General features: G+C 49.7%; 1 protein-coding gene across 1 annotated transcript; it reads left to right on the top strand.

Annotated features, from left to right (window-relative positions):
• The first annotated feature begins 2,622 nt into the window (after window positions 1-2,622).
• On the top strand, window positions 2,623-25,150 carry LOC136663838 (testis-expressed protein 2-like). Its single transcript, XM_066640798.1, has 11 exons — window positions 2,623-3,966; window positions 5,893-6,093; window positions 7,017-7,347; window positions 13,706-13,938; window positions 15,314-15,460; window positions 17,035-17,134; window positions 18,585-18,717; window positions 21,119-21,256; window positions 22,479-22,691; window positions 23,603-23,723; window positions 24,991-25,150. The coding sequence occupies exons 1-11, from the start codon at window positions 2,623-2,625 to the stop codon at window positions 25,111-25,113; spliced, it is 3,084 nt and encodes a 1,027-aa protein (XP_066496895.1). The 3' UTR covers window positions 25,114-25,150.
• Window positions 25,151-25,427: the final 277 nt, after the last annotated feature.

The raw sequence follows: 25,427 nt of genomic DNA, 5'->3' as shown, positions 1-25,427 counted from the left end.
GGTGCTGCCTATTGACTGTGTAGAAGCTACACAGTGCAGGCGGGCAGTGACTGGCAGCTGAGAAAAATGCTGAGCCCATGTGAGAGGGCACAGCAGGGTGACAGGCAGTCCCCTTTGTTCCAAGAGCTGAAAGCAGAAAGTCAAGAGGCAGGGATGGCAAGAGGCTGTGTTTGGAGATGCTCCCTAGGGGGAGTTATTTTCCCCTAGGAATTCCATATAGGGGACTGCATATTCTTGCCCATTTACCCTGAGACCAACCTGAAGTACATTACTGGAAATTGTGTGTTGCAGTGACACAAAGGCCCAAATCCTAACCAAATTTCCAGCATTAGCATAGCTGTGCCAATGGGGCATGTTCTGCATCCTGCAGTTGGGTGGCACTCCTCCAAGTAAGGGAATCTTTGTTCCCTTCCCTAGGAGCTGCATTGCACTGCACTGTGCTGAAAAGTGGGTTAGGATTGCGCCCAAAATGTATTAAGTGGAAAAGCTGGCAATAACTAATCAAATCCCCCTGAATATGTGTGCAATAAATATGTGAATAAATAAGCATATTTATAAATAAGCCAGGACTCCATTAATAATCAGGGGTGTGATTATACCAGGCACTTAAAAATCTGTGCCAGGAATTGCCAGCCTCAAGCACATTTGCAAGATCTGATTTGTTTTATTTTTCAAAGTGTGGTGTGGTTTTCATGGGCAGCAATAATCCAACAATTTGACATGTATTTATTTGGGTGAAAAGACCTTGGTTGTTTCAAAAAATTAGAATTCATGTTGTTAAGAAAAAAGTCCAATGTTTCCTTCTACTTTTTCCAGAACCATCAGGGAAAATGTGCCTAAACAGGACACATTGCTGGAGAGCAAGCCAGAAACAGCAGTTAAAAAACCAGGACCCTCCAGCTGCTTAGAGTTCCATTTGACTGCTGCATTCTTAAAGCAAACTCAGCCTAATCACAGTATCGATCTCAGCTGGAAACCCCTTATAAAGCTCTTTAATGTCTGTCCTTTTTAGGACTGAGAGCCAGGTATTGCTAACATGTAGAGCGGCTGCTTTCCTGTTGACATTTTGGGGATGCTTAACTATTTTGATAGTTTCTCTGTAAAGCCTTGGGAAATAAAACCAATTACAGGAAAGAACCTGTGTGGCCTTGAAATTTTTGCACACTGGGCTCTAGTGTTGCCCCAGCAGTGAGGATTCTGGCCAAGTGGGCTCTTTGCCAGTGCAGCAACTGTTACACTGCACATGCCTGATCTCATCTGATCTCAGAAGCTAAGCAGGTCAGGCCTGGTTAGTACTTGGATGGGAGACAGCCTGGGAATACTGGGTGCTGTAGGCTTATACCATGATCTTGGAAGCTAAGCAGGGTCAGGCCTGGTTAGTACTTGGATGGGAGACCGCCTGGGAATACCGGGTGCTGTAGGCTTATACCATGATCTTGGAAGCTAAGCAGGGTCAGGCCTGGTTAGGACTTGGATGGGAGACCGCCTGGGAATACCGGGTGCTGTAGGCTTCTACCATAGTCTTTCGAGACTGAAGGTTGCCAACTATTTAACCTGGGTGACCCCTGAGTTGAATGACTTCTGTGGGACTTGTGGGGCTGGCAGTCTCTCTCTCTCTTCCACAGCATTTTGTTTAGAGTTGGGTGCTGACTTGAGTATCTATCTAAGCTTGGATGTCCTTAAATAGAGATTATATAGATTTGTAGAGGGGAATTCAACCAGCAACTCTTAAGCATGATGGCTATATGGTATCTTCAGCTTATAGCCCCACTATAATGCTGGCAGGGAGGGCAGAATGGGGTGGATAGGGTGGTGATGTCATCGCCAGTTACTTCCAGATTGGGATGCCAGACACAATGCGGCCAACCCCAGTAAGAGGCTCAGGGTGGACGAGAGGGCTTTTTTGAGTGTGCAAAAAGTGTATGCTGGAGCTCTGCCCACCAAGCTGAGCTTCCTTCTGCTGCTTGTCATGTTGCATTGCTAGTCTTGCTGCCAGGAGGCAGAGGTCTGGGGGTCCCACGAATACCACTGGATGGGCACCACATCAAATACCACCTGGGGTATGAGTACCAGTGGTTGGGAAATGTTGATATATGGTATCTCCAACCAGTGGTGTCATTAGGGTGTTGTATAGGAGGCCAGGACATCACCCCCTTGATTGACCTGTCCCATACAGTTGGCGGAGCAATGCCCTGGGCACTGAAGCACTGTTGCCCCACCCTGATGGCTATACTTTGGATAGAATAGAGATATTTCAACATGGTTTGTTTCATTGCGTTCTGCATGAAATTAAGCATTGAATGATGTGTAACATGATGGTGTTGTTCGAAAATACCAAGATTTCAAAATTTTTGGCCAGTAGTGGTGTCAGCCCCCACGTGTGTCACCCGCACCCCCGAAGCAACGCCACTGCCTCCAACTTTCGATGCAGTCTGTTTCTGGATACCAGTGTGGGCATTACAGTGGAATAGGGCTGTTGAGATTATGTTCTGCTTGGGGGGGGGCATCTGGTTGGTCACGGTGAGAAACAGCAATGCTGGACTAGACGGGCTCCAACAAGGCTCACCCCCTTATTACCCTTCTTCCCTGTCTGTAGGTTCTGCATCAATGAGGATGTGAAAGATGGCCAGTCGTTCTTCTAAGATCGCATCAACTCTGCCTACAGCTAAACCTCCTTTCCTCCAGCAGGGAATTGCACCTTCCAGTTCCCCAAAGTTGCCTAGCCTGCTAGCTGGGCCCAGAAAAGAGGACAACTGGGAAGCCATGGATGGGAATGAGCTTATCTTTGCCTTAGATAAGGATGAGGAAGAAATGACTACTGACTCACAGGAAGATTTTCCCTGGGCTGAAAGTACCGGGCAAGAGGAAGCCCACCAAGCAGGGTCCACATGCCATGTGACATTCCCACTCCCCTCTCCTCCTGAATCCTATTTCCTGTCCGCCCTCCCCATCTCCAACTCACCCAGCTTTCCACCTCAGAGGTCAGTTGGCCTCATCAACCCTCCAGGCCCCAAACCATTAATCAACTTGGTGAAATCCCTCTCGACTGAAATTGAGCCCCGGGACAGCACCTCCTCCTCTCTCAAGCCCCAGCCACTGTTGAGCTTGGTTAAATCCATTTCCACTGAGATCTCCCGCCAAGAGCCCGAGGTGACGCTGTCAAAGTCAGACTCCAAGCTCAACGTCCACCTGTGGCGCCAGATCACCCAGCCGAAGAGCAAGGCCAGCGACTCCAGGACAGCCCCCTCCTCCCCTAACATCTCCCCTTCGGAGAGCAAGGGCAGCTTCTTCAAGGCCCAGGAGGCCAAATTTGAGGACACCAAGCGGCGGTTTTCAGAGGCCATGCAGGAACCCCTCAGTCGACTCAGCAAAATCATGGGGGATGAGAACAATGTTTCTCCAAAACACAAGGCGCCTCTTTCTGGCAACCATGCCCATGACTCCCCTTTTGGCCACAGCAGAGACCTCCCCATCTTGGAAGCTGAGAGTCCCAGTCATGAAACTGACCAGCACGGCACCATTTCTGCCCAGTTGTGCAGGCGGAGTCAAGCAGAAGAGTATTTTCCTGCAGAGCAGAAGTGGGGACCTTCTGCAAACTGTCGATACGAAATCTGCTCTTACGGGGACGTGATCCAGGTAGTGGAGGTGGCTCGGGACAAAGGTGGCGGCGGCTCAGAGAATGTGCCACCCCTGGAGGTCCTCCCTCCTGCCAAGCCTTGTAGCCGAGTGCCATGCAAAGCCCTTGCCTGTGTCGCCATCCTGGCCTACAACTACTTGGTCCTGCCTTTGCCTCCATATGTTTCTGGCCTCTGCCTTGGCTTGGCTTGTGGGTTCATGTTGGGCTTTCTGATTATTCTGCTGCTGGTGCCAAAGCGTTCCTGGTCTGCACAAAATATGCACCCATCTCAAGAGAAGCAGCCGCTGGAGATGCTGAATGGGCAGCAGCGAGAAGCCAACATGCTTAAGGTAGGAGATGCTAGAGATCTGCTGCTGTCAGGAGAGTTAGAGCAGACAAAAGGGAAAATATTTGTTTAACTAGAGTGTCATTTATCTGTGGAACTCCTTGCCACAGGATGTGGTGATGGCATCTGGCCTAGATACCTTGAAAAGGGGATTGGACCAATTGATGGAGGAAAGTCCACCAAAAGTTGCAAGCCATGGTGGGCACATGCAGCTTCCTGGTTTTACAAGTAGGCTGCCTCTGAATGCCAGGCGCAGGAGAGTGGCAAAAGGATGCAGGTGTCTTGTTGTCTTGTGTGCTCCCCGAGGCATCTGATGGGCGACTATGAGATGTAGGAGGCTGGGCTAGGTGGACCCTTGGCCTGATCCAGCAGGGCTCTTCTGAGGTTCTTCTGTTCTTAACCCATTTCAGACCAAATGTGTAAACAAAATCCTTGCATTTCTCTGATGTTTGGAGAATGCCTGTGGTGTGGGCAGTGGTGGCTACGAAATATGTGTACAAATTTCCTCTGAGGGTACCCCAATGCAGGAGCATCATGACCCAGCATGGCCCCTAATGTCGCCTTGGGTCTACTGCCTCTGCACCACCAAAAATACCCCAAACCCCGTACCAGAAGTGTGAGAGGTTTCGTGGCACTGCATGAGGAGCACGGCAAGGAAGGGGGCTCTCAAGTGAGTGGGAGCGGATCACTGCGGCTTGCCTCAGCTTCAGACTGGAGGGAGGCAGCAGCGGCAGACTCAGGGTGAAAGGCATCTCGAATCCACTGCCCTCTCAGATGCCTCACAATCTGCTGCTGATGCAACCCGCTTCAGATGGCCTCACGGATAGTGCTCCAATGAGAGGCTACCACTATTCTTTGGAAAGAGTGTGAGCCTGCCAGCTGCCCCTCCCCAGTGTCCAGAACTTCTATAGTTATGTGTTGCATTCATGTCTACCTCCTGATAAGACTCCCCACTGGGCACTGGGCCCATGTCTGGTTTACTGGGCAGTCCCAGCAGAAATATTTGCAAACTGGTGTTTGGGGGTTGGGGAGAGAATTGTCTGCTGCTGCTGCTTCTCCACGCTGCCCCCCCCCTCAAGGAAGCCAACTGGAAGCCCTGAACCCAGTGGGGAAGCTTCCTGGAAGTCAGTGGGGAGGAGGCAGCATCCTCCATCTTTCCTTACTGCTATGTAAACAATTTTTAGATGCCTGAACACAGCATCAGGGGGCAGGACACATCCAGAATTGTAAACTAGCACTGGTGGGGGGAGAAGGAGATGGCCCTGTGCTCCCATCACTCCCTTAAAATGCACCACCAGGCCCACCTATGGGGCCACACCTGGGTCTGGGTACAGAGGAGAGGCTGATTCACCCCCATTGTGGTGTATCTTCCTCCTCCACTCTGCCCTTCTTTTCTTTTTCAATACAGGTCCATCCTCATTATCCATGAGTTCACAATCTGTGGATTTGACTCAGCGCAAATCACCAGCCCAAGCTGGAGGGCCTCAGAGGACCTGCCAAGCGCAACTGGAAGTGTGTCCGGAGGTCTTCTAAGGCACATGGAGGCGGCATGAGACCTCCCCACAGCAAACATCAGAAAGTCTCTGAAAGGCACTTCCAGTTGCATCTGGGAGGTGCTTTGAGGGCCCTCTGCATCCACAGAATTGGTATCTGCAGGGGGTCCAGGAACGGATCCCCCGCGGATGCCAAGGGCAGACCTGTATAGGGAATGGGAGAAGGTGGATCAGTGAAATTGGGTAGGCTGTTAGAAGTGTGAGCCCCCTGCCAAGCTGCTGCCTGAGACGACTATCTCAGTTGTCCTTTTGGATGGAGTGGCCTTGGGCCTGCTTCAGCAACAGGTTACTACAGAGTCTACCGCTATGAACTGACAACCATGGCCACAGCAAGGAACGTTTATACGTCCCCACTCTGAACAAGCATTTCTCTCCAGGGGTGGATGAATGAGATGTATTTCTACGACCCTGAGATCTACCACCCATCTGTGACCCATTCTGTGTTTGTGACCTTGGAGGACTACACCCTGAAGCTCTCCTACCCCAAGAATAACATCCCCCGAAGGGCCACCTTCGAGGAAGAGATTGCCAAGCCGACTTTTGTGACTCACCGACACTATGACATGAGTGGCACGAAGGTAAGGCTCAGCCGGGGCAAGGGTGGCAGCAGTGAGCCACTGCTTCTCAAGAGGGGAAGTGCCTGCCAGCCAGCCAATCTTCTGTCCCTTTTAGGGCACAATCCTAACCCCTTGTGTCAGTGCTTTCCAGCACTGGCATAGCAGTGCCAATGGGACATGTGCTGCATCCTGCAGTTGGGTGTCACTTACAGAGGCCTCCTCAAAGGAAGGAAAGGTTTGTTCCCTTAGGCTGCATTGCCCTTATGCCAGTACTGGAAAGCACTGACATAAGTTAGGGTTATGATTGCGCCCTTAGTTGCACCCAGTTCACATATCAGTCAGATGAACAAAGCTGAGGCCGAACCACTTAATGCTTTTTTATCTTCAATCAGACATATAAATACCTTCATGTTTTTAAGCAGCATTGAGAACATCTTGCTAAACAGACATTAGAAGTCAAAAGCGTGATGGGATCTTTTTTTTAGAGTAGGCCCTCCTTATCCGTGGGCTTGGCATCCATGGAGTTGAGTATCTGCAGATGTAGAGCCCGCAGCTAGACGGCCTCAGAGGAGGGTCACAGGATCTCTCTCTCTCTCTCTCTCTCTCTCTCTCTCAAGTTTAAGTCATCTCAGCCTATCAGGGAGGAAGGATTTTCAGATATTCGCTGTAGATGTGCACATTTCTAAGCGGAAGGGCAGGTGTGATGTGCACACACATGTATGTATGATCATGATGCTATGTGAGCATCCCAGAAGAAGCCTGAAAAATATGACCCACACAGTGCCATTTAGAAGAGCTGCCCCTCTCTTCTCCCCTCACTCTCTTCTCCCAGCCAAACTAAAGGCCAGCAGCAACCACCATACAGGCAACCAGTGATAGGAGCTGTGCCATCTGTGGGCTAGTTGGTGGTCTCTGTGGCTTGACATCTCTTGTTGTTCTTCCAGGTCTTCCTCTTCCCACCTGGTCTGGCCCGCAAGAGGATGTGGAACAAGAAATACCCCATCTGTATTCTCTTCCCACCAGACCGAGATGACCTGGGTGGCAAAAGTGCCCCTGAGCATGAGACAGATCCGTCAAGAGAGAAAAGTGCGAGGTGGAGGCTGACTGCAGGCCAGGAGAGCCCCCTCAAGCACCCCACTGATCCCCAGGAAAGGACTCTTTACCTCTTTGGAAGGACAGGAAGGGACAAGGAGGAATGGTTCCAGCACCTGCTGAAGGTTACCCAGGCAGAAGGCCACCAGCTGCACCATGCTGGTCAAGAAGAAATGCGACTAGGTAAAGCAACAGGTTTCCCTTGACAAGTGGCATAGCTAATGAAGGTTATGCCCTGGAAGTGATGTCACTTCTGGAAATGACGTCACATCCAGACTTTTAAAAAAGTGAAAAATGGGGCAGTAGCATAGCTAAGGCATCTGCCATCCGGGCTCATCTGCCTTCCTCCACGATGAAATTTAATTTAATTTATTAAGTAAATAAATAAATAAAAAGTTTTCTGGTTAATTGACCATAACTTTTGATAGAATACAGATTGTCCAGCATGGTTTGTTTCATTGCATTCAGCATTAATTTACCTTTCAATGATATATAACATGATGGTATTATTTGTACATCCCAAGGTTTTGGCCACTGGTGTCCAGCTCAGCTTGTTGTCCCCCCTAAAGATAAAGCTTGTTACCCAATGCAGTCGCAGCACCTCTTTAGCTACGCCACTGCCCTTGACGCTTTTCCGCCAGGGGGACTTATAGCACAACTATATGCAGGTCTGCTCAGCAGTCAGTTCCGTTGTGTTAAATGGGGGCTAACTCCCAGGAAAGCATATATGGGACTGCAGTGCAGCCTTATTCTGTTTTAGGAGCTCAGAGGTTACAGTCCACAGTTCCGTGGCTCCTGGGCTTCTGTACAAGCAGTTTGGCCTGAATCACATAAGTACCACATTGCAGCACCACACCCTTATTTCTTCAGCAATGTGCAAAAAATACTAACAAGCACTTTGCCAGTTAATCTGCCTCATCCAGACATTCTCTCTCTCTCTCTCTCTCTCTCTCAAGGCTTGAATTCTGCAACCTGTGTTAATTATGCCAAATAAGCATGATTCTGTTTGCTTAAAAGCAGTATTTAACTGCATATACAGTGGAACCTCGGCATCCACGGTCTTGGAATCCACAGGTTCCCATAACCATGGATGCCTCCCTACACCTCAGAACAGCTCCCTGATGTGAACTGAAGAGACTTCTGGTTTGTGTCCATTACTTCTGATTGCGTTTGGGAGCTGTTTGGAGGGGGGAGGCAGTGGGCTGCGTGCCCAGCACAACTTCCAGGTAATCGCAAAGTCGCAACTACAACATCCGTGGATTTTAGTATCAATTGGTTTTATAAACCATTTGTATTGTATTGGCAACCTTCAGTCTCGAAAGACTCTGGTATCGCGCTCTGAAAGGTGGTTCTGGCACAGCGTCTAGTGTGGCTGAAAAGGCCAATCCGGGAGTGACAATCCCTTCCACACCGGGAGCAAGTGCAGTCTGTCCCTGGTCTGTCTCCCTGGCTATGGGCCTTCCTTCTTTGCCTCTTAGCCTCAGACTGTTGGCAAAGTGTCTCTTCAAACTGGGAAAGGCCATGCTGCACAGCCTGCCTCCAAGCGGGCCGCTCAGAGGCCAGGGTTTCCCACTTGTTGAGGTCCATCCCTAAGGCCTTCAGATCCCTCTTGCAGATGTCCTTGTATCGCAGCTGTGGTCTACCTGTAGGGCGCTTTCCTTGCACGAGTTCTCCATAGAGGAGATCCTTTGGGATCCGGCCATCATCCATTCTCACGACATGACCAAGCCAACGCAGGCGTCTCTGTTTCAGCAGTGAATACATGCTATAAATTTTATAAACCAATTCCCGTGTATACTGAGAGCCCACTGTATCTAGTTAATAGATTTAAAACACTTGATACATGTGTCGTATCCCAGTTATTCCAAGGAAATAATTCACATCCAAATGCATCCGAATAAAAGAATCCCAGCTGAAATGCTTCCTGATGTTGAACACATTTCCATTCTGGGATAGATTCTCAGCAACTTTTTCTTCTTTCCTTCCTGAGATCTCAGCAGTCCTCAACTGTGGGACCACAGTGGTTTGCAATACCAAGTCAATTCTTCCTGGCTGGTACAACCCTATCAGCAATGATCCTCTGTGATGGATGTGTTTACTAAAAGTCTAGGCACACCATATGCTCAGGCGACTAAATGCCTATTGGGTTGGAAGCAAAATGGGGAAATTCCAAAAGAAGACAGGAAGACAGGCAAGGAGGGAGAGGAGAGGGCAGTGGCCTACTTGAGCCATTTGGGTGGGTAAATGTGTTGCTGTGTTACAGGTCCCTCTTGTTCCTGAAGCTGAGAAGTCAATAATAAAGAATGACAAGGGTAGAACATGAAGAAATTACAATACAGTGGACCTTACTTATCTGTGGGGTTGGCATTCATGGATTTGAGTATCCGTGGATGCCAAGCCCAGGGTTGGCGATTCTCCGAGGAACTCCTGGAAGTGACCGGAAATGGCATCTAGTTGTATCCAGAGGTGTTCTGAGGCATGAGGAGGCTATATTAAATACTGGAAGGTATTTCTGGTTTGCTGGTGCAGCCTACTTCCTCCAACCCCCACAAATTTCATTATCTGTGGAATTTGGTATCCGTGAATTGTCCTGAAATGGATTCCCCACAGATACTAAGAGCCCACTGTACTAACACCTGCCATTTCTAGGCCAAAGCAGATATGACATAGAAGATCAATGGTTAGAGCTTGCATGGTTAGATCAATGGTTGCACGAGCGCTTGAGGAATCTCTTCCAGGCCCGGTCGATGCAAACGCATCCAACAGATGGGAACATTTCAAGAATGCCGTTTACAACAACGCCTTGTCCATATTTGGCAAGAAGACCAACAAGACGGCAGACTGGTTTGAAGCCCACTCTGAGGAGTTGACACCAGTCATTGAGGAAAAGAGGAGAGCTCAAGCAGCATACAAGGCCTGTCCCAGTGAGCGCAACCTGCAGGTCCTCCGAGGTGCTCGCAGCAAAGTCCAGCAGACTGCCAGGAGATGTGCTAACGACTACTGGCTCCAGCTCTGTTCCAAGATACAGAAAGCAGCTGACACGGGCAACATCAAGGGGATGTATGATGGTATCAAGCAGGCCGTAGGTCCAACACAGAAGAAAATTGCCCCTCTGAAGTCTGCAACAGGCGAGGTCATCCAGGATCGGGCACAGCAGATGGAACGCTGGGTGCAGCACTACTCTGAGCTATATTCCAGAGAAAATGTAGTCACCGAAGAAGCGCTGAACAACATTGAGTGCCTGCCTGTGCTGGAGGAGCTTGACAGTGAACCAACCCTAGAAGAACTTCACGTGGCCCTGGACTCCCTTGCCTTTGGCAAGGCACCTGGAAAAGACAGCATCCCTGCTGAAGTCCTAAAGTGCTGCAAAGAGATCATCATCACTGAGCTGCATGAAATCCTTTGTCTCTGCTGGAGAGAAGGTGGAGTACCTCAAGACATGAGGGATGCAAACATCATCACGCTGGCAAACATTAGCCGCCCTGGGTCCCTTTTTGGGAGAAGGGCGGGATAAAAATAAAGTTTTATTATTATTATTATTATTATTATCACGCTGTACAAGAACAAAGGTGACAGGGGTGACTGCAACAACTACCGTGGCATCTCTCTCCTTAGCGTTGTAGGAAAGTTGTTTGCCCGAGTTGCACTAAAGAGGCTCCAGGTACTTGCAGAGAGCGTTTATCCAGAATTACAGTGTGGATTCCGAGCCAACAGGTCCACCACTGATATGGTATTCTCCCTTAGACAACTGCAGGAGAAATGCAGGGAACAACGACAGCCACTCTTTATAGCCTTCATAGATCTCACGAAGGCTTTCGACCTGGTCAGCAGGGATGGCCTCTTCAAGATTCTCCCCAAGATTGGATGTCCACCCAGGCTCCTCAGCATCATCAGATCCTTCCACAAGGACATGAAGGGCACTGTTGTCTTCGATGGCTCCACATCAGACCCCTTTGACATCCAAAGCGGCGTGAAGCAGGGCTGTGTTCTTGCACCAACCTTGTTTGGGATCTTCTTCGCTGTCCTGCTGAAGCAGGCCTTTGGAACTACAACAGAAGGCATCTATCTCCGAACCAGATCAGATGGAAAGCTCTTCAACCTCTCCAGACTGAGAGCAAAGTCCAAAGTCCAGCTGAAATGTCTGCGTGACTTCCTCTATGCCGACGATGCAGCTATCACTACCCACTCTGCCAAAGATCTCCAGCAGCTCATGGATCGTTTTAGCAAGGCCTGCCAAGATTTTGGACTGACAATCAGCCTGAAGAAAACACAGGTCATGGTTCAGGATGTGGACTCACCTCCCTGCATTACAATCTCTGCGCATGAACTGGAGGTTGTCCATGACTTTGTGTACCTTGGCTCAACGATCTCCGACACTCTTTCTCTCGATACCGAGCTAAACAAACACATCGGTAAAGCAGCTACCACATTTTCCAGACTCACAAAGAGAGTCTGGTCCAACAAGAAGCTGACGGAACATACCAAGATCCAGGTCTACAGAGCTTGCGTCCTGAGTACACTTCTGTACTGCAGCGAGTCATGGACTCTTCACTCACAACAGGAGAGGAAACTGAATGCTTTCCACATGCGCTGCCTCCGACGTATTCTCGGCATCACCTGGCAGGACAAAGTTCCAAACAACACAGTCCTGGAACGTGCTGGAATCCCTAGCATGTATGCACTACTGAAACAGAGACGCCTGCATTGGCTCGGTCATGTCGTGAGAATGGATGATGGCCGGATCCCAAAGGATCTCCTCTATGGAGAACTTGTGCAAGGAAAGCGCCCTACAGGTAGACCACAGCTGTGATACAAGGCCTTCTGCAAGAGGGATCTGAAGGCCTTAGGAGTGGACCTCAACAAGTGGGAAACCCTGGCCTCTGAGCGGCCCGCTTGGAGGCAGGCTGTGCAGCATGGCCTTTCCCAGTTTGAAGAGACACTTGGCCAACAGTCTGAGGCTAAGAGGCAAAGAAGGAAGGCCCATAGCCAGGGAGACAGACCAGGGACAGACTGCACTTGCTCCCAGTGTGGAAGGGATTGTCACTCCCGAATCGGCCTTTTCAGCCACACTAGACGCTGTTCCAGAACCACCTTTCAGAGCGCGATACCATAGTCTTTCAAGACTGAAGGTTGCCAACTATAAGGTTAGAGCTCATCTTCGTTTTTTTTCTTTCCTTAAAAGGATTGGGTTCCCTTTGGGGAGAAAGGCAGAATACAAATAAATAAATAAATAAATAAATAAATAAAAACCACCATAGAGGCAGTGAAACCTAATTTGGATCAAAGGCATAGCATGGGGGGGGGGTGAACATAACTTTTTCTTCTGCCTTGTTTCTCTGATTTAAATTCCCTTCCCTAAAGCTTCTATTAGCTGGGGGGGGGGGGGGAACAGGGCCTTTGAATGTGCCTGCTTTTTTTCTGCTAAAGTTGTCATGGGAAATCAGGGAAATCAGGGAAATGGTGCAGTAGGTAAAGCAGGAACCTCCCCCTCCACCCCTGAGCTGCAATCCTGAACCAAATGTGTGTGTGTGGGGGGGGGGGGAAGTAAAGTCAAAGAAACCAAAAGATCCAGTTGTGGAACCCATCACATCTCATTTGGCTGTTTATCCAAAAATCCCAGACTGAGCATAGCTGCTTCTGGTTCTGCTAAGGGAGGAATGAAATGCTCCTCAGGGCATAGAAGAACCCTTTCCCTTATCCAAAGACCACAGGAAATATTCAGCCATCCCTTTGGCCTTTTTAGGTATAGCCTCTACAGCAGTGTTTCGCAAACTCTGGGTCAGGACCCACTAGGTGGGTCACGAGCCAATTTCAGGTGAGTCCCCATTCATTTCAATGTTTTATTTTTATATATAAACTTGATGCTACCCTGGTATGTGACTGCATTTGGGGAAATGCTACAGATCTGTACAAGTTACTATGTATATTCTTTTAACAATGATAGTAAATGGGATTTACTCCTAGGTAAGTGTGGGTAGGATTTCCGCCTAGGATTGTTAAAAATTTTCCTGCTTGATGATGTCACTTCTGATCACGGCATCACTTGCGGTGGGTTCTGACAGATTCTCATTCTAGAAGGTGGGTTCCGGTGCTAAATGTGTGAGAACCACTGCTCTGCACCCTTAAACCTGTCACAATGGCCATGAGAACCAGAAACTTGTGAGGCGGGGTTTTTCAGGAAGTTAGATACTGAAGCCAAAACCATCTTTTCCGTGCTTACAGAATACCCAGTGCCCAACTTATTCACTTATTTTATTTATTTTTCACATTTGTTTGCCACCCTTCCTCCAAGGAGCTCAGGGTGATGAACATAGTTGCTTCCTTCCTTTGGTCCTCACAGCAGCCATGTGAGGCTGAGAGACAGTGACTAGGCCAAGGTCACCCAGGAAGCTTTATAGCTGAGCGGGGATTTTAACCTGGATCTTCTGGGTCTAAGTCCAGTTTGCAAACTGCTACCATTCTGGCTCTCTGTTCCTCTCACTCATCTGTATCAAAGGCAACCCCAACTCCCTGTCCCTCTTTTTCTCTGACTCAGGTTTAGGCCAACTCAGCCCATCAGGGAGAGGAGCCCACAGCAACAGCAGCAGCAGCAGCCAGGGCAGCACAGAGGACCTTCCTTTGCTGGCCAAGCCCAAAGACCTTGTTGGAAATGTCCACAAGAACCTCCTCTTGGATTACAACATGTACATGTCCCAGATAGTCCCAGCAGCAGATGATCCCAGCCTGCCCAAGAGTCCATCCCACAGCGTGACAGGCAGCCCGACACCAAAGAAGGTAAGACAACCCCATTCCGGGTCTGGCTGCAGGCTAGGCCAGTGGTCTTTCTAAGGCCAAGTCTCAACCGGGGATGGCGTGACCCAGAACGCTGGCTGATGCCATCTTGGGTGCACTGCCCCTGCACTACAAAGAGAGCCAAAAACCTGACCATGCTCCATGCGCCCTGTTGTCAGACCCAGAAGTGCAGAATTTCTGGTGCTGTTTACAGGGACAGCATAAGTTTCTGAATTCTCTACTTTTTGTAGAATTTAGAGAAGTAGCTTGGCAAATTATATTCAAGTAGTGCTGAAGTAGTTCAGTAGTGCTGAACTACATTACCTGTAGTTCAGGTAATGATCCTGCTTCAAAAATCCCTCATTAAAGTGTCTTCCACCTCAGTCTCAAAAAGGAACCTTTTTTTAATACATGACTAAGGGGTGCAATTCCGAGGCACACAGGAGGGTTGCAAATGTGCCATAAAACACATTTGTGCCTCCTTGTGAGTTGGCTGGGCCAGCACAAGGATGCACGCTGGCCCGCAGAGGCTGAATCCAGCCTCCACGCCGACTTGTGTCGACCAAGCTTGGCTGATGCAAGGCTCTGGGGTGGGCGGGGAGGAGGTGGGAGGGAGGCATTCCGGGGCGGAGGAGGGCAGGGGGAGGGTGGTCTTGGGGGTGGGTGGGAGCAGAAGGTGGGGCTGGAACCCGGCTCTTATGCCAGTTCCCAATCCCCATCCCCGAGCAGCGCGGAGTGGCTTCAAAGCTGCTCCTTTCTCACCACTCAGGAGGTGGTGCAAGTCCAAGCAGACCCATTGGGGTTGTGGTGGCTTATCCAAGGGTAAGGGGAAGAGTTTCCCCTTACCTCTGGCTGAGCCACTTCGGGGCTCTATCTTGTGCTGGATACACTGCAGGCCTCCTGACCTGCCTGTTCCAGCGCAAGGTAGGATTGCGCTGCACAATGTATAAAATTATGCAAGGGATTTTCCCTCTCCCACAGCACCAGAACCAGGAGACATCCACTAAAATTGAGTATCAGGAGAGTTAGAACAGACAAAAAAAATATTTTTTACCTAGCATATAATTAGTCTGTGGAACTCCTTGCCACAGGATGTGTTGATGGTGTCTGGTCTAGATGCCTTTAAAAGGGAATTGGACAGATTGATGGAGGAAAAGTCCATTACAGGTTACAAGCCATGAGGCTATCTCTGGATGCCAGATGCAAGGGAGTGGCAACAGGATGTAGGTCTCTTCCTGTCTTGTGTGCTCCCTGAGGCATCTGGTGGGTCACTGTGAGAGATAGGAAGCTGGACTAGATGTTCTTAGGAGCCACCTTCCACTTGAAGAGCATTCAGGGTCCACTAGTGAGCATCTCTCTCCTCCATTTGTCTTTTCAGTTTCTTGGGGATGCAGATGTCACTTGCGAGTCCCACACGGCTTGGGCAAATGCAGTGCTCGGGCGCATGTTTTGGGACTTCCTGAGGGAAAAGTACTGGGCAGACCAGGTTTCCAATAAGATTCAGAAGAAGTTGGGCAGAATCAAGGTGAGAAAAGAGGCACTGTTGGTTTTTCCTCTTGGGCTTTGTGTCTTCCCAGTGAAATGTACCCAGGCCTGGGCTGAGGGTGACCAAAAACCTGATGTCACACTGCCCCATTTTTCCTCAGTGCCTGAGCACAGGAAGTCCTACAAGGTTGCTCCCAGCCTTACCAGTGCTCCCAACATCACTTTGGAGCTGCCATATCAGTTGTCAGGCTCTTGGTTCATCTCTCTGGCTATTGTCAACGCTGACTGGCAGGTGCAGTCCAGGCCTTTCTTCACCCCATCTGGAGATGCTGTCAGGCCAGGGTGACCAGACGTCCTCTTTTTCCAGGACATGACCTCTTTTTTAGCTTCTTGTCCTGGAAAAGAACTTAAATGTTCTTCTTTTCCCTGTTAGCAGGCAGCGCATAGCCTTCTTTTAATTAATAAATTGTATGTAATATAGTTTTAAATTTAATAATAAGTAATATCCCTTATTATTGGCAACCTTCAGTCTCGAAAGACTATGGTATCGTGCTCTGAATGGTGGTTCTGGAACAGCGTCTAGTGTGGCTGAAAAGGCCGATTCGGGAGTGACAATCCCTTCCACACCGGGAGCAAGTGCAGTCTGTCCCTGGTCTGTCTCCCTGGCTATGGGCTATGCTTTGTCTTCTTTGCCTCAGACTGTTGGCCAAGTGTCTCTTCAAACTGGGAAAGGCCATGCTGCACAGCCTGCCTCCAAGCGGGCCGCTCAGAGGCCAGGGTTTCCCACCTGTTGAGGTCCACTCCTAAGGCCTTCAGATCCCTCTTGCAGATGTCCTTGTATCGCAGCTGTGGTCTACCTATAGGGCGCTTTCCTTGCACGAGTTCTCCATAGAGGAGATCCTTTGGGATCCGACCATCATCCATTCTCACATGACCGAGCCAACGCAGGCGTCCCTCTTTGGTCCAACTAGAAGCTGACGGAACATACCAAGATCCAGGTCTACAGAGCTTGCGTCCTGAGTACACTTCTGTACTGCAGCGAATCATGGACGCTTCGCTCACAACAGGAGAGGAAACTGAATGCTTTCCACATGCGCTGCCTCGGATGCATCCTCGGCATCACCTGGCAGGACAAAGTTCCAAACAACACAGTCCTGGAACGAGCTGGAATCCCTAGCATGTATGCACTGCTGAATAAGTAATATAGTGTTTCAATTAACCACATGAAGTCAATATACGAGTGTTTTTAGCTTTTATTTTGTCATGTCTTACATTTTTCTTGAATGTCTTACATTTTTGCGGTGCTTTGTCCTCTTTTGTGGTTATGACATCTGGCTACCCTGTGTCAGGCTTGGAACATTCTGGAACATTTGGCATGAAAATTTGGTGCAAATGAGCTCAATGCCCAGAATGCTTGGCTGTGAAAACACAAATGCCAGTGTAGACTGGCACAGCCGGTACTTTTGAGAACTGGAACTGGAATTTGGTCCCTCATTCTGTACTGGGGTTCTTTGTGCCCAGCCGAGCAGCCTTGGGTTCTTCAGCAACCTGCTTCTGCCACTTGGATGTGTCAATACCACCAAGTTTTCCTCCTCTTTTTTTGTCCAACCCCAGTTGCCATACTTCATGAACGAGCTGACACTCACCGAGCTTGACATGGGGACATCCATCCCGCATATACTCAGTGCGTCAGGCCCACGTGTGGACCACAGAGGTAAGCGGTGATGTGGGGAGGTGTGCTTGGACATGCATTGATGTTCTTCTAACACTACTTCTGTTAATTCTAACTAGTGGCCCATCTTGCCCCAGGACACTCCCTGCCGCTCAGTAGCCGCTCCTAAGCCTGCCGGATTTTATTATGATCATTCAAAATATACGCCCACTACTTTGCAACAAACAAGCTCACAAAACTTGTATGCTTAACAAAATAAATGAGAAGGTAATTTTCTGGCCCCAAGAGGCTCCCAAAAGTAAAAGAGCCACAAGCAACAGTCATTAGGGTGGACTTGTGTTGGGTGACAGAGGCAGTTTTTCATCTTTTTCATCCTTACCACAGGATGCCTTTAAAAGAGGATTGGACAGATTTCTGGAGGAAAAGTCCACCACAGGTTTCAACCCATGATAAGTATATGAAACCTCCTGGTTCTAGAAATAGGCTGTCTCTCAATATCAGATGCAATATCAGATCAGATATCAGTGGCACCAGGATGCAGGTCTCTTGTCTTATGTGCTCTCTGAGACATCTGGTGGGCCACTGTGAGATATAGTAAGCTGGACGAGATGGGCCTTTGGCCTGATCCAGCAGGGCTCTTCTTATGTTCTTATGTTCACTTGCTCTCCTCTTGCTCAAGATAAGAGAACCCCCACTGAAAACATGCCCTGTTAGCAGGGAGGGTTTTCCCCAGCCCTGTTCCAGAGACCCTTTTGCTGATCAGTTCTGGAAAACCGAACCAGGGGCCTTCAAAGCGCAGCTACCTCTTGGCACCTGAGGTGGGATGCCAAATGCTGCTCTCCTTCGATGTGCCAACCTTGTTCTTCCAACTCCCTGGATTGTAAAGGGAAGAAGGAGACAGATCAGAAGAGGCCATATGGAGGAGAGGAGAGACACTCTAGCCCACCTCTCTCCTCTCCTCTGCACTTTCCCTCCACCCCTCTTCCTTTCACAAGCCAGGGAATAGGATTAGGAGCAGTGCAGGCAAGTGGGCACATTGGGCTGGAGCCCCCCACCAGCTTCTGTTGGCCTCTGGATGGCTGGCACTGCTTTGGAATGCTTGCTCTGCCTCTCAGCTACAGCTTCTCCCCAGGCCTCAAGCACACTCATGAGCTGATGAGTCTGCCTAGTCCACAATATGGGGATTCCCTTGCAGCTGGCGTGCCAGGGCTGGGGACTGCTTTTGTGCCTGGGGGAAGCTGACCAAATGAGAGGGAGAAGGGGGGGTACCGAAGGCTCAGTGTGCATCGTATGGATGGATCCTGAGACAATACTTGGAGCATGTGTACATTTCACAGCAACAAACCAGTCCAGGATCCCTAACAAGCAGCCTTGGATGCCACCTGTATTCTCAGAGCAGGCCTCCCATCCAAGCTCATTTGCTATTGGCAAGGAAGCTGACTCCCGCTCAGAGTCCCAACCAGCCTCCTGACTCCTTTCCTCTGATCCTCAGGACTTTGGGTGGACATGGAAGTGACCTACAATGGAGCCCTGCAGATGACCCTAGAGACCAAGATGAACTTGTGCAAGCTGGGCAAGGAAGCTCTGGGAGAAGAGGGCAGGAAGGCGGACAATGGCGGGGAAGGGTAAGCCCCCCCCCATCCTTTCTGGACCAGCCAAGAGTCTCTCATTGGGACAGCAGAAGAGCCTGGCTTCTGGATCGAACCAAAGCAGGCTTGTCTAATCTAAAATCTTGTGTCCAGCAGAGGCCCACCAGGGGTTCTAGGAAGGAGGGTGTGAAGGCAAATATGTGTGTGTGTGTGTGTGTGTGTGTGTGTGTGTGTTGTGTGTGTGTGTGTGTGTGTGTGTGGTTTGAACAGCACTGATTGAAATCTAGTCTTCCACAGTGTCTGTAGTTCCAGTTTTGTACACTGGACCCTACAGGCTCTACATCTGGATCTACAGGCTCTGCATCTGCAGATTTGAATATGTGCAGATGCCGGGCCCACCGCTGGAAGGCCTCAGAGGACCTCCTGGAAGTGGTGCCTGGTTGCATCCTCCCTGGATTTCATTATCCATGGAATTCAGTATCCATGGATGGTCCTGGAATGGATCCCCTGCAGATATCAAGGGCCCACTGTACTTCATTTCCCCAGCTCCACAATGCCTGAATTGAATGATGCCAACTTTGAACCTGTGCCACAATCAAAGGGTGCCTTGCACAGTCATCGTGCCTGTCCATTAAGGAATACGCACCAGGTGGCCCAGTGCGCTGATGAGCAGAATGAACTTTGCATTCTCAATAAAACTGTTGCTTAATTGCAGATGCCCAGAAAATCGTGATTTGCTCTTAGGAGCAGATCACATTAGACTACTCCACTAATGGGGGCAAAGGAATCCGTTACACTCCTGGACAGCCAGGTTAAATTTCACCCAGCGATGGCAGGATAAGGGAAAACAAGCAGAACAAGAAATCACTTCTGTGCCCACCCGCCCCTCGGAGGATTGCACCAGAGCAGCCATCTGTCCGATCAGATTATTCTTGTTTGTCAGGATAGGAGACAGCTGGATGGGTTCTAGGAATCATAGCGGAGATCAGATTTTGCTGGCCAGTTTGTGTATGGCTTTCCTAATTTGGGGGATCAAGAGCTGTTAGGAAATTATGTGATGGCTTTTCTAGATTATTCCTGCCCCCTCCCCCCCAAATGTTCTTGTCCAAAACAACTGTACGTTCACAACCAAATGCAACCCCTCTCTTGCTCTCTCCGGAATTGTAAAATGAAGTAACAATGAAGAATGTAGCAGGAACTGAAGTCTAGTTAGGGTTGCCACCTTTCTTACTAGCCCCTGCTCCCATGCCTTTAACTGTTGCTTAATCTGAAGACATGTGTGATGCTTGCATTTGGTTGTGAACCAAACATTTGGTTGTGATGGCAAAGGAGCTGTGACAGTTGAAGACAGCACTACCCCCCTGATAAAAATCAGTGCAGACCCCCTCCCCCCAGTCTGAGAATACACCAACTCACTTGCTCCTTGAGCTGCTAGAAAAGACAACATCTTAATCTGGGGAAATTAGGATGAGACTCACTCCGGTGCTTTCTCCCTCCAGCTTGCAGCCTAGGGTGAACTTTCAGGAGGCTGGAATACTGACCTTCCTTCAAGTGCAGGGCTGGCCTTAAGGAACTACTTGGCCCAATTGGAAACATTTTTTGTGGGGTCCCATGTTCACAGCCAAGCAGCACAGCCCTATGCTTGACTACACAGAAGTAAGTCCCATTGTCTTCAGTGGGGCTTACTCTCAGGAAAGGATGCAGAGGATTGCAGCCAAGGTCTGTAGAATCTTAGGATAAAAATAAAATCCATTGTAGCTTTTATATCTCTAAGGTAGAATGGAAAGCTATCAAAATGTGCGCTTCAGAAGTGCATGTGAGTTAATGGGCCACATGGATCGAAGCACATTTTAAAATAAAATTGCATACCAGGAAGCCTACCAGTAAACCAACAAAATCTATAGATTGCTTTTGAAAAGTAAATAGTTAGTGACTGTGAAACGGTTTGTAAAAATATTTTCTTTTTTCTTACTTTCTGGAAAGTAAATAGTTACCAAATCCCTTGTTTCAGTGACTGTAAAATGATTTATTGAAAGTATAAACTTTATGTATATTGTGACCTTAGCATGGGGGCCCCTCAGGCGCAAAGTCCAACTGGGAGCAATTGGTCCAACTGGCTTAAAGCTGTCCTTGTTGGGGAGGTTGGTGTGCTGACTTGACCATTGCACAAGCAAAGCCCATTAAGGGCTCTCAGGCCATACTGCCTTCCCCACCACAGATAAATCCTGCTCAGCCTCTTCTTGTATGTAGGTCACGGTCACCGGGGGTGCCCCTTCCTAATCCCATGTTAAGGGACTGAAGTGCATCACGCAGGCTGCTCCTGACGCATGTGGACTTGTGCGACTGCAGGTCTTCCAGGGCCTTCGCCAGGCGGGGTGGGTGCTGCTGCAGCATTTCTGTAGGGCCATCTCACCCATGCACACTCTTTTCCTTGCAGCTTGAAGCCCCGGTTGGTTCTGTTGGCGGACAGTGACGCTGAGTCCTCCAGCGCTGGCTCATCTGACGAGGAAGATCTCCCCGCAGTGGAGCCTTCAGGAGCCCCAGGAGAGAGGAACACCCCTCCCGGGGCTGAAGGGTAAAACCAGAGAGAAAGAGAGAGAGAGAGATGTCAAGGATAGAGCCAAAGAGAGAGGGCACCAAGTCTCTTGTTGTTTGCTCTGAACTGTTCTACTTGTTTGTTTCTTCTCAGCATTTATTTACCACTTTTCTTATGAACTGGCAGTAGAATCAGAACAAACCAAAGAAACCCAGCATGTAATTCATCTGTGGAACTCCTTGCCACATGATGTGGTGATGGCGTCTGGCCTAGAAGCCTTGAAAAGGGGAATGGACAAGTTGATGGAGGAAAAGTCCATCACTGCTTACCAGCTGTGATGGGTATATGCAACCCCTGGGTTTCAGAAGTAGCCTAATAATAAATAGAGTAATATGAAGCAGCAGCCTTTTTAGGCTGCTAACTCTTGGGTTTCATTGCTTATCTCTTAGGTATTTAAGCGTTAGCAGCATTAAAAAAAATAATGAAACCTTTTAGGTAACAGTACAAGAGACAAACCAGAACCTCAAAAAGAGACCACAGCAAAGCAGAAACTGCCAAACAGTAGGAGAGGAGTTTTCATTCCCTGCTGGAAAGCTGATAGGGAGGACTAAGTAGGAGCACTAGGCAGCACTACCTCCCCAGCCCCTGGGCTAGATTATGCACACTAGCGTTGGCTACATCCACCCCCTGTGGATGTAGCCCCCTGTGCAGTTTAGGGCAGTGGTTCCCAAACTTTTTTGACTGGTGGCTCGTTTGATCTACTTGGCCATTGGCAGTGGCTCCCCATTAGGGCTACAATCCTATACAATTGGCAGCAATCCTATACAGGGCAGCGGGTTTTTTGGCAAGGATTTGGTGGTTCCCCTGGCTGGTTTCCATGGCTCCCTGGAGACCCCCAGGTCACAGATTGGGAACCACTGTCTTAGGGAAACAGTGTTGGTTATTTATTTATTGTGTACATTTGTGTCTCACACTTCCTCCAAGGAGTTCAGGGCCGTCTGTATGGCTCCTTCCCCCTCCTTTTATCCTCAAAACAGCTCTGTGAGGTTCATCTGAGAGAACATGACTGGCCCAAGGTCACATGACTAAGCAGGTTCCGTGCCACATTTTGTGGTAGCAAATCCCACAGATTAATCATGCACAGTTATCGCAAGTCCTCCCTAATGTCCACCAATCCAGGTGCTTTGAGCTGGGCACATGGAGGGGGCTCCATCCCCCCTTTTTGTGGGCCAAGGCCGACCTTCATTCCCTCTTTCCTTAGCCATGTTGTCAGCAACAGCACCGGCCGGAAAATCCTACGCTTCGTGGACAAGATCGCCAAGTCCAAATACTTCCAGAAGGCCACTGAGAACGAGTTCATCAAGAAGAAGATTGAGGAGGTCTCCAACACCCCTCTTCTGCTGACAGTAGAGGTCCAAGAACTGACAGGCACCTTGACTGTGAACATCCCTCCACCACCCACAGATCGAGTCTGGTAGGAGACCAGAAGGCAGAGGGAGGTGAAGTTTGTGCCTTTTGATCAGGTTGGGGAGGCTTGGGTGGGGGGTGGACAGCAAAGGTGATGGGATGCAAGAACTTTCCTGGCCAGATCAGTCCCTGGATTCATCTGTGAACTCTGTGGTCACAGGATGTGGTGATGGCCAGTGGTCCAGATGGAGGATATGTCCAGGAACACTCTGAATATCAGTGGCACCGGGGGGGGGGGAGCTTTTCCACCCTTATGCAGGGGATGGATGGAACAGATAGAGGGATGATCTCTCGCACAACACCAGAACCAGGGGACATCCATTAAAATTGACTGGTGGGAGAGATAGATCAGATAAAACAATATTTCTTTACCCAGCACATAATTAATCTGTGGAACTCCTTGTCACAGAATATGGTGATGGTATCTGGTCTAGATTCCTTGAAAAGAGGATTGGACAGATTAATAGAGGAAAATTCCATCACAGGTTACAAGCCATGATAGGTATGTGCAACCTCCTGGTTTTAGAAGTAGTTTGTCTCTGAATGCCAGGTGCAAGGGACTGGCAACAGAAACAGGCCTCTTGTGGTCTTATGTGCTCCTGGAGGCATCTGGTGGGCCACTGTGAGATGCCAGAAACTGGACGGAATGGGCCCTTGGCCTGATCCAGTGGGGCTCTTCTTAGGTTCTTTTGTTCCACCCCCATGAAGCGCCTGGCTGGTCCTCATGGGCAACAGACTGCCTGATGAGTTGGATTCTTTTAGGTTCAATTCTGTGGCAAAGCGCATCTTCTGTGCTTTTGGCAGAACTTCCTTGGAGCAAAGGGAAATGAAATGCCAGGGAAGGGAAGGGGGTGAGAACGCGATGAGAATGGGCAGGCTGGAGTTCATCCAGGGTCTCTGTTTCACCTCCTGCTCCAGGTACAGCTTCCAGACCCCGCCACAGCTTGACCTGAAGGTCCACCCAAAGCTGGGAGAGCGGGAGGTCACCTTCATCCATGTCACTGAATGGATCGAGAAGAAGCTTCAGCACGAGTTCCAGGTACTTGCCTGCAGTGGTGGGGCATGGGGGGTCCGGCATTGGACTTGTCTCGTGGTCCAGAGAGGGCCTGGTCTGCAAGCACGCCCAGCATAGGACCACAGGAGGCCACTGTGGAGCAAATCTGGAGACCAAGGATAGCCTGCTGCTTCCAGGCATCACTGTGCCATTCAAAACGGAGGCCCTGTCCTCCCTGGTGGTCACCAAGGGATGTGGCTCAACCCACTGCTGGATGCGAGAGGCCAAAGGCCAAAGTGATAGGTAGGCTGCTCCCACCCTGTAAGCAGGCCAATGCGGGAGGTAGAGGGCAGCCCAAGCCCATAGTTATGGATGCAGGGGGTGTAGACAAAGACCCTTTGCCTGGTTCACCCCTCCACACTGGTTCGCAAGCTCTCTCTGCCTGTTTGTAGTCAGTAGTGTGTGCAGAGGAAGTTAAGGACTTGGCACAGCTCTCCCTGGGGTGCTAAGTCAGATGGCATCCTCTGCTAATGAGGAGGAGGGTGGTCATTTGGCCTTTGAAGAGCTGGTGCCCTGCCCCAGGCACCAAGATGTCATGGGCTTTTGTGCGACCCCATCTCTCATGTGGTGGCCAGGAGGAACAGAGGCCATCCTGATGGGGAAGAAGCCAAATGGCAACTGGCCCTGGCCAGACAGAGGGAAAGGCTTTGCTGCACCATCTCTTCCCCCCTTGCGTGGACATCATTGCACCATGTTTTCAGCAGCAACTTCAGAAGGTGGGGGAAGCTGTAGCCCATCATCACAGAGCAGGGGACAGAACCTGGCATGTTCATCCACAGCCCCAAGTCATAGTGACATAGCTAAGGCATCTGATACCTGGAGGCACAACCCATATACTCTCCATAACACCTCACCCCATATGACAGAGACCACTGGGGGGGGTGTCTTAGAGGCCTCCAAAAGGCAACCAGAAGTGCCTTTTGGAGATCTCTAAGACACCCCCTCAAGGCGCAGTACTCAGGGCCATGTAGCCCCCTGCACCCTTTAGCTACACTATTCTTGTGTCATCTTGCCGCAAGAGCCAAACTGGACTTTTTGGAGTAAAGAGGCCCTTCCTGGGTTTCAGCCTCCTTGATGCACTCCCGCGACTGTTTGATGCCCCTCTGCCAGCAGGAGTGCAGACCTGCCCCATCCACAGACCCCCCCCCCCTGCCACTCTGCTGTGCAACCCTGAGGCTTCTGAAGGCACAGGTCTGTGCAGACTGCTTAGCAGTTTCCTTTCAATCTGCTTTCCTTTCTCTCCCACTCCTAGAAAATTTTGGTGATGCCGAATATGGATGACCTCATATTGCCCCTCATGCATTCGGGGCTGCCCCAACCGCCCTCAGAGGGGCTTCTGAAGGATTTCCCCGGCAAAGGAGAGAAGAAATGTTGAGGCAATACCCACTCTTGGTGTGGCCACCCCAAGTCCTGGATGGAGTTGGATGAAATCCCTGGGCCTGAGACCCAGATGTTACCACAGCTGCTTTCTTGCCTCCTGGGTTGCCTCTCCCGATTCTGCACCGCTCCTTTCAATCCAAGACGTTTTGTGGCCCAAGATACCTTTGGCAAGTGAGAGAGGTTCACAGGTGGACGAAAGTTCCACCTTTCACCCCAGCAGGCACCAGACTCCTCCCAGTCCAAGCAACCATGCATATTTCAAAATCATTTTCTCCAAGAGGGAGTCCAAGTCTGCAGACTACCTGGAGA

Source organism: Tiliqua scincoides, chromosome 13 (genome assembly GCF_035046505.1).
Source record: "Tiliqua scincoides isolate rTilSci1 chromosome 13, rTilSci1.hap2, whole genome shotgun sequence".
NCBI classification, from domain to species: Eukaryota; Metazoa; Chordata; class Lepidosauria; order Squamata; family Scincidae; genus Tiliqua; species Tiliqua scincoides.
The sequence above is the reverse complement of the archived record's forward strand: the minus strand, read 5'-3'. Positions and strand labels throughout refer to the sequence as shown.

What these genes read in the sequence shown, in the direction of transcription:
- LOC136663838 (XM_066640798.1), top strand. Translation starts at nt 2,623, where the DNA reads ATGGCCAGTCGTTCTTCTAAGATCGCATCAACTCTGCCTACAGCTAAA. An exon ending in GAGAAGCCAACATGCTTAAG is followed by an intron (nt 3,967 to 5,892) that starts GTAGGAGATGCT and finishes ATTTCTCTCCAG; the next exon opens with GGGTGGATGAATGAGATGTA. An exon ending in AGAAGTTGGGCAGAATCAAG is followed by an intron (nt 15,461 to 17,034) that starts GTGAGAAAAGAG and finishes GTCCAACCCCAG; the next exon opens with TTGCCATACTTCATGAACGA.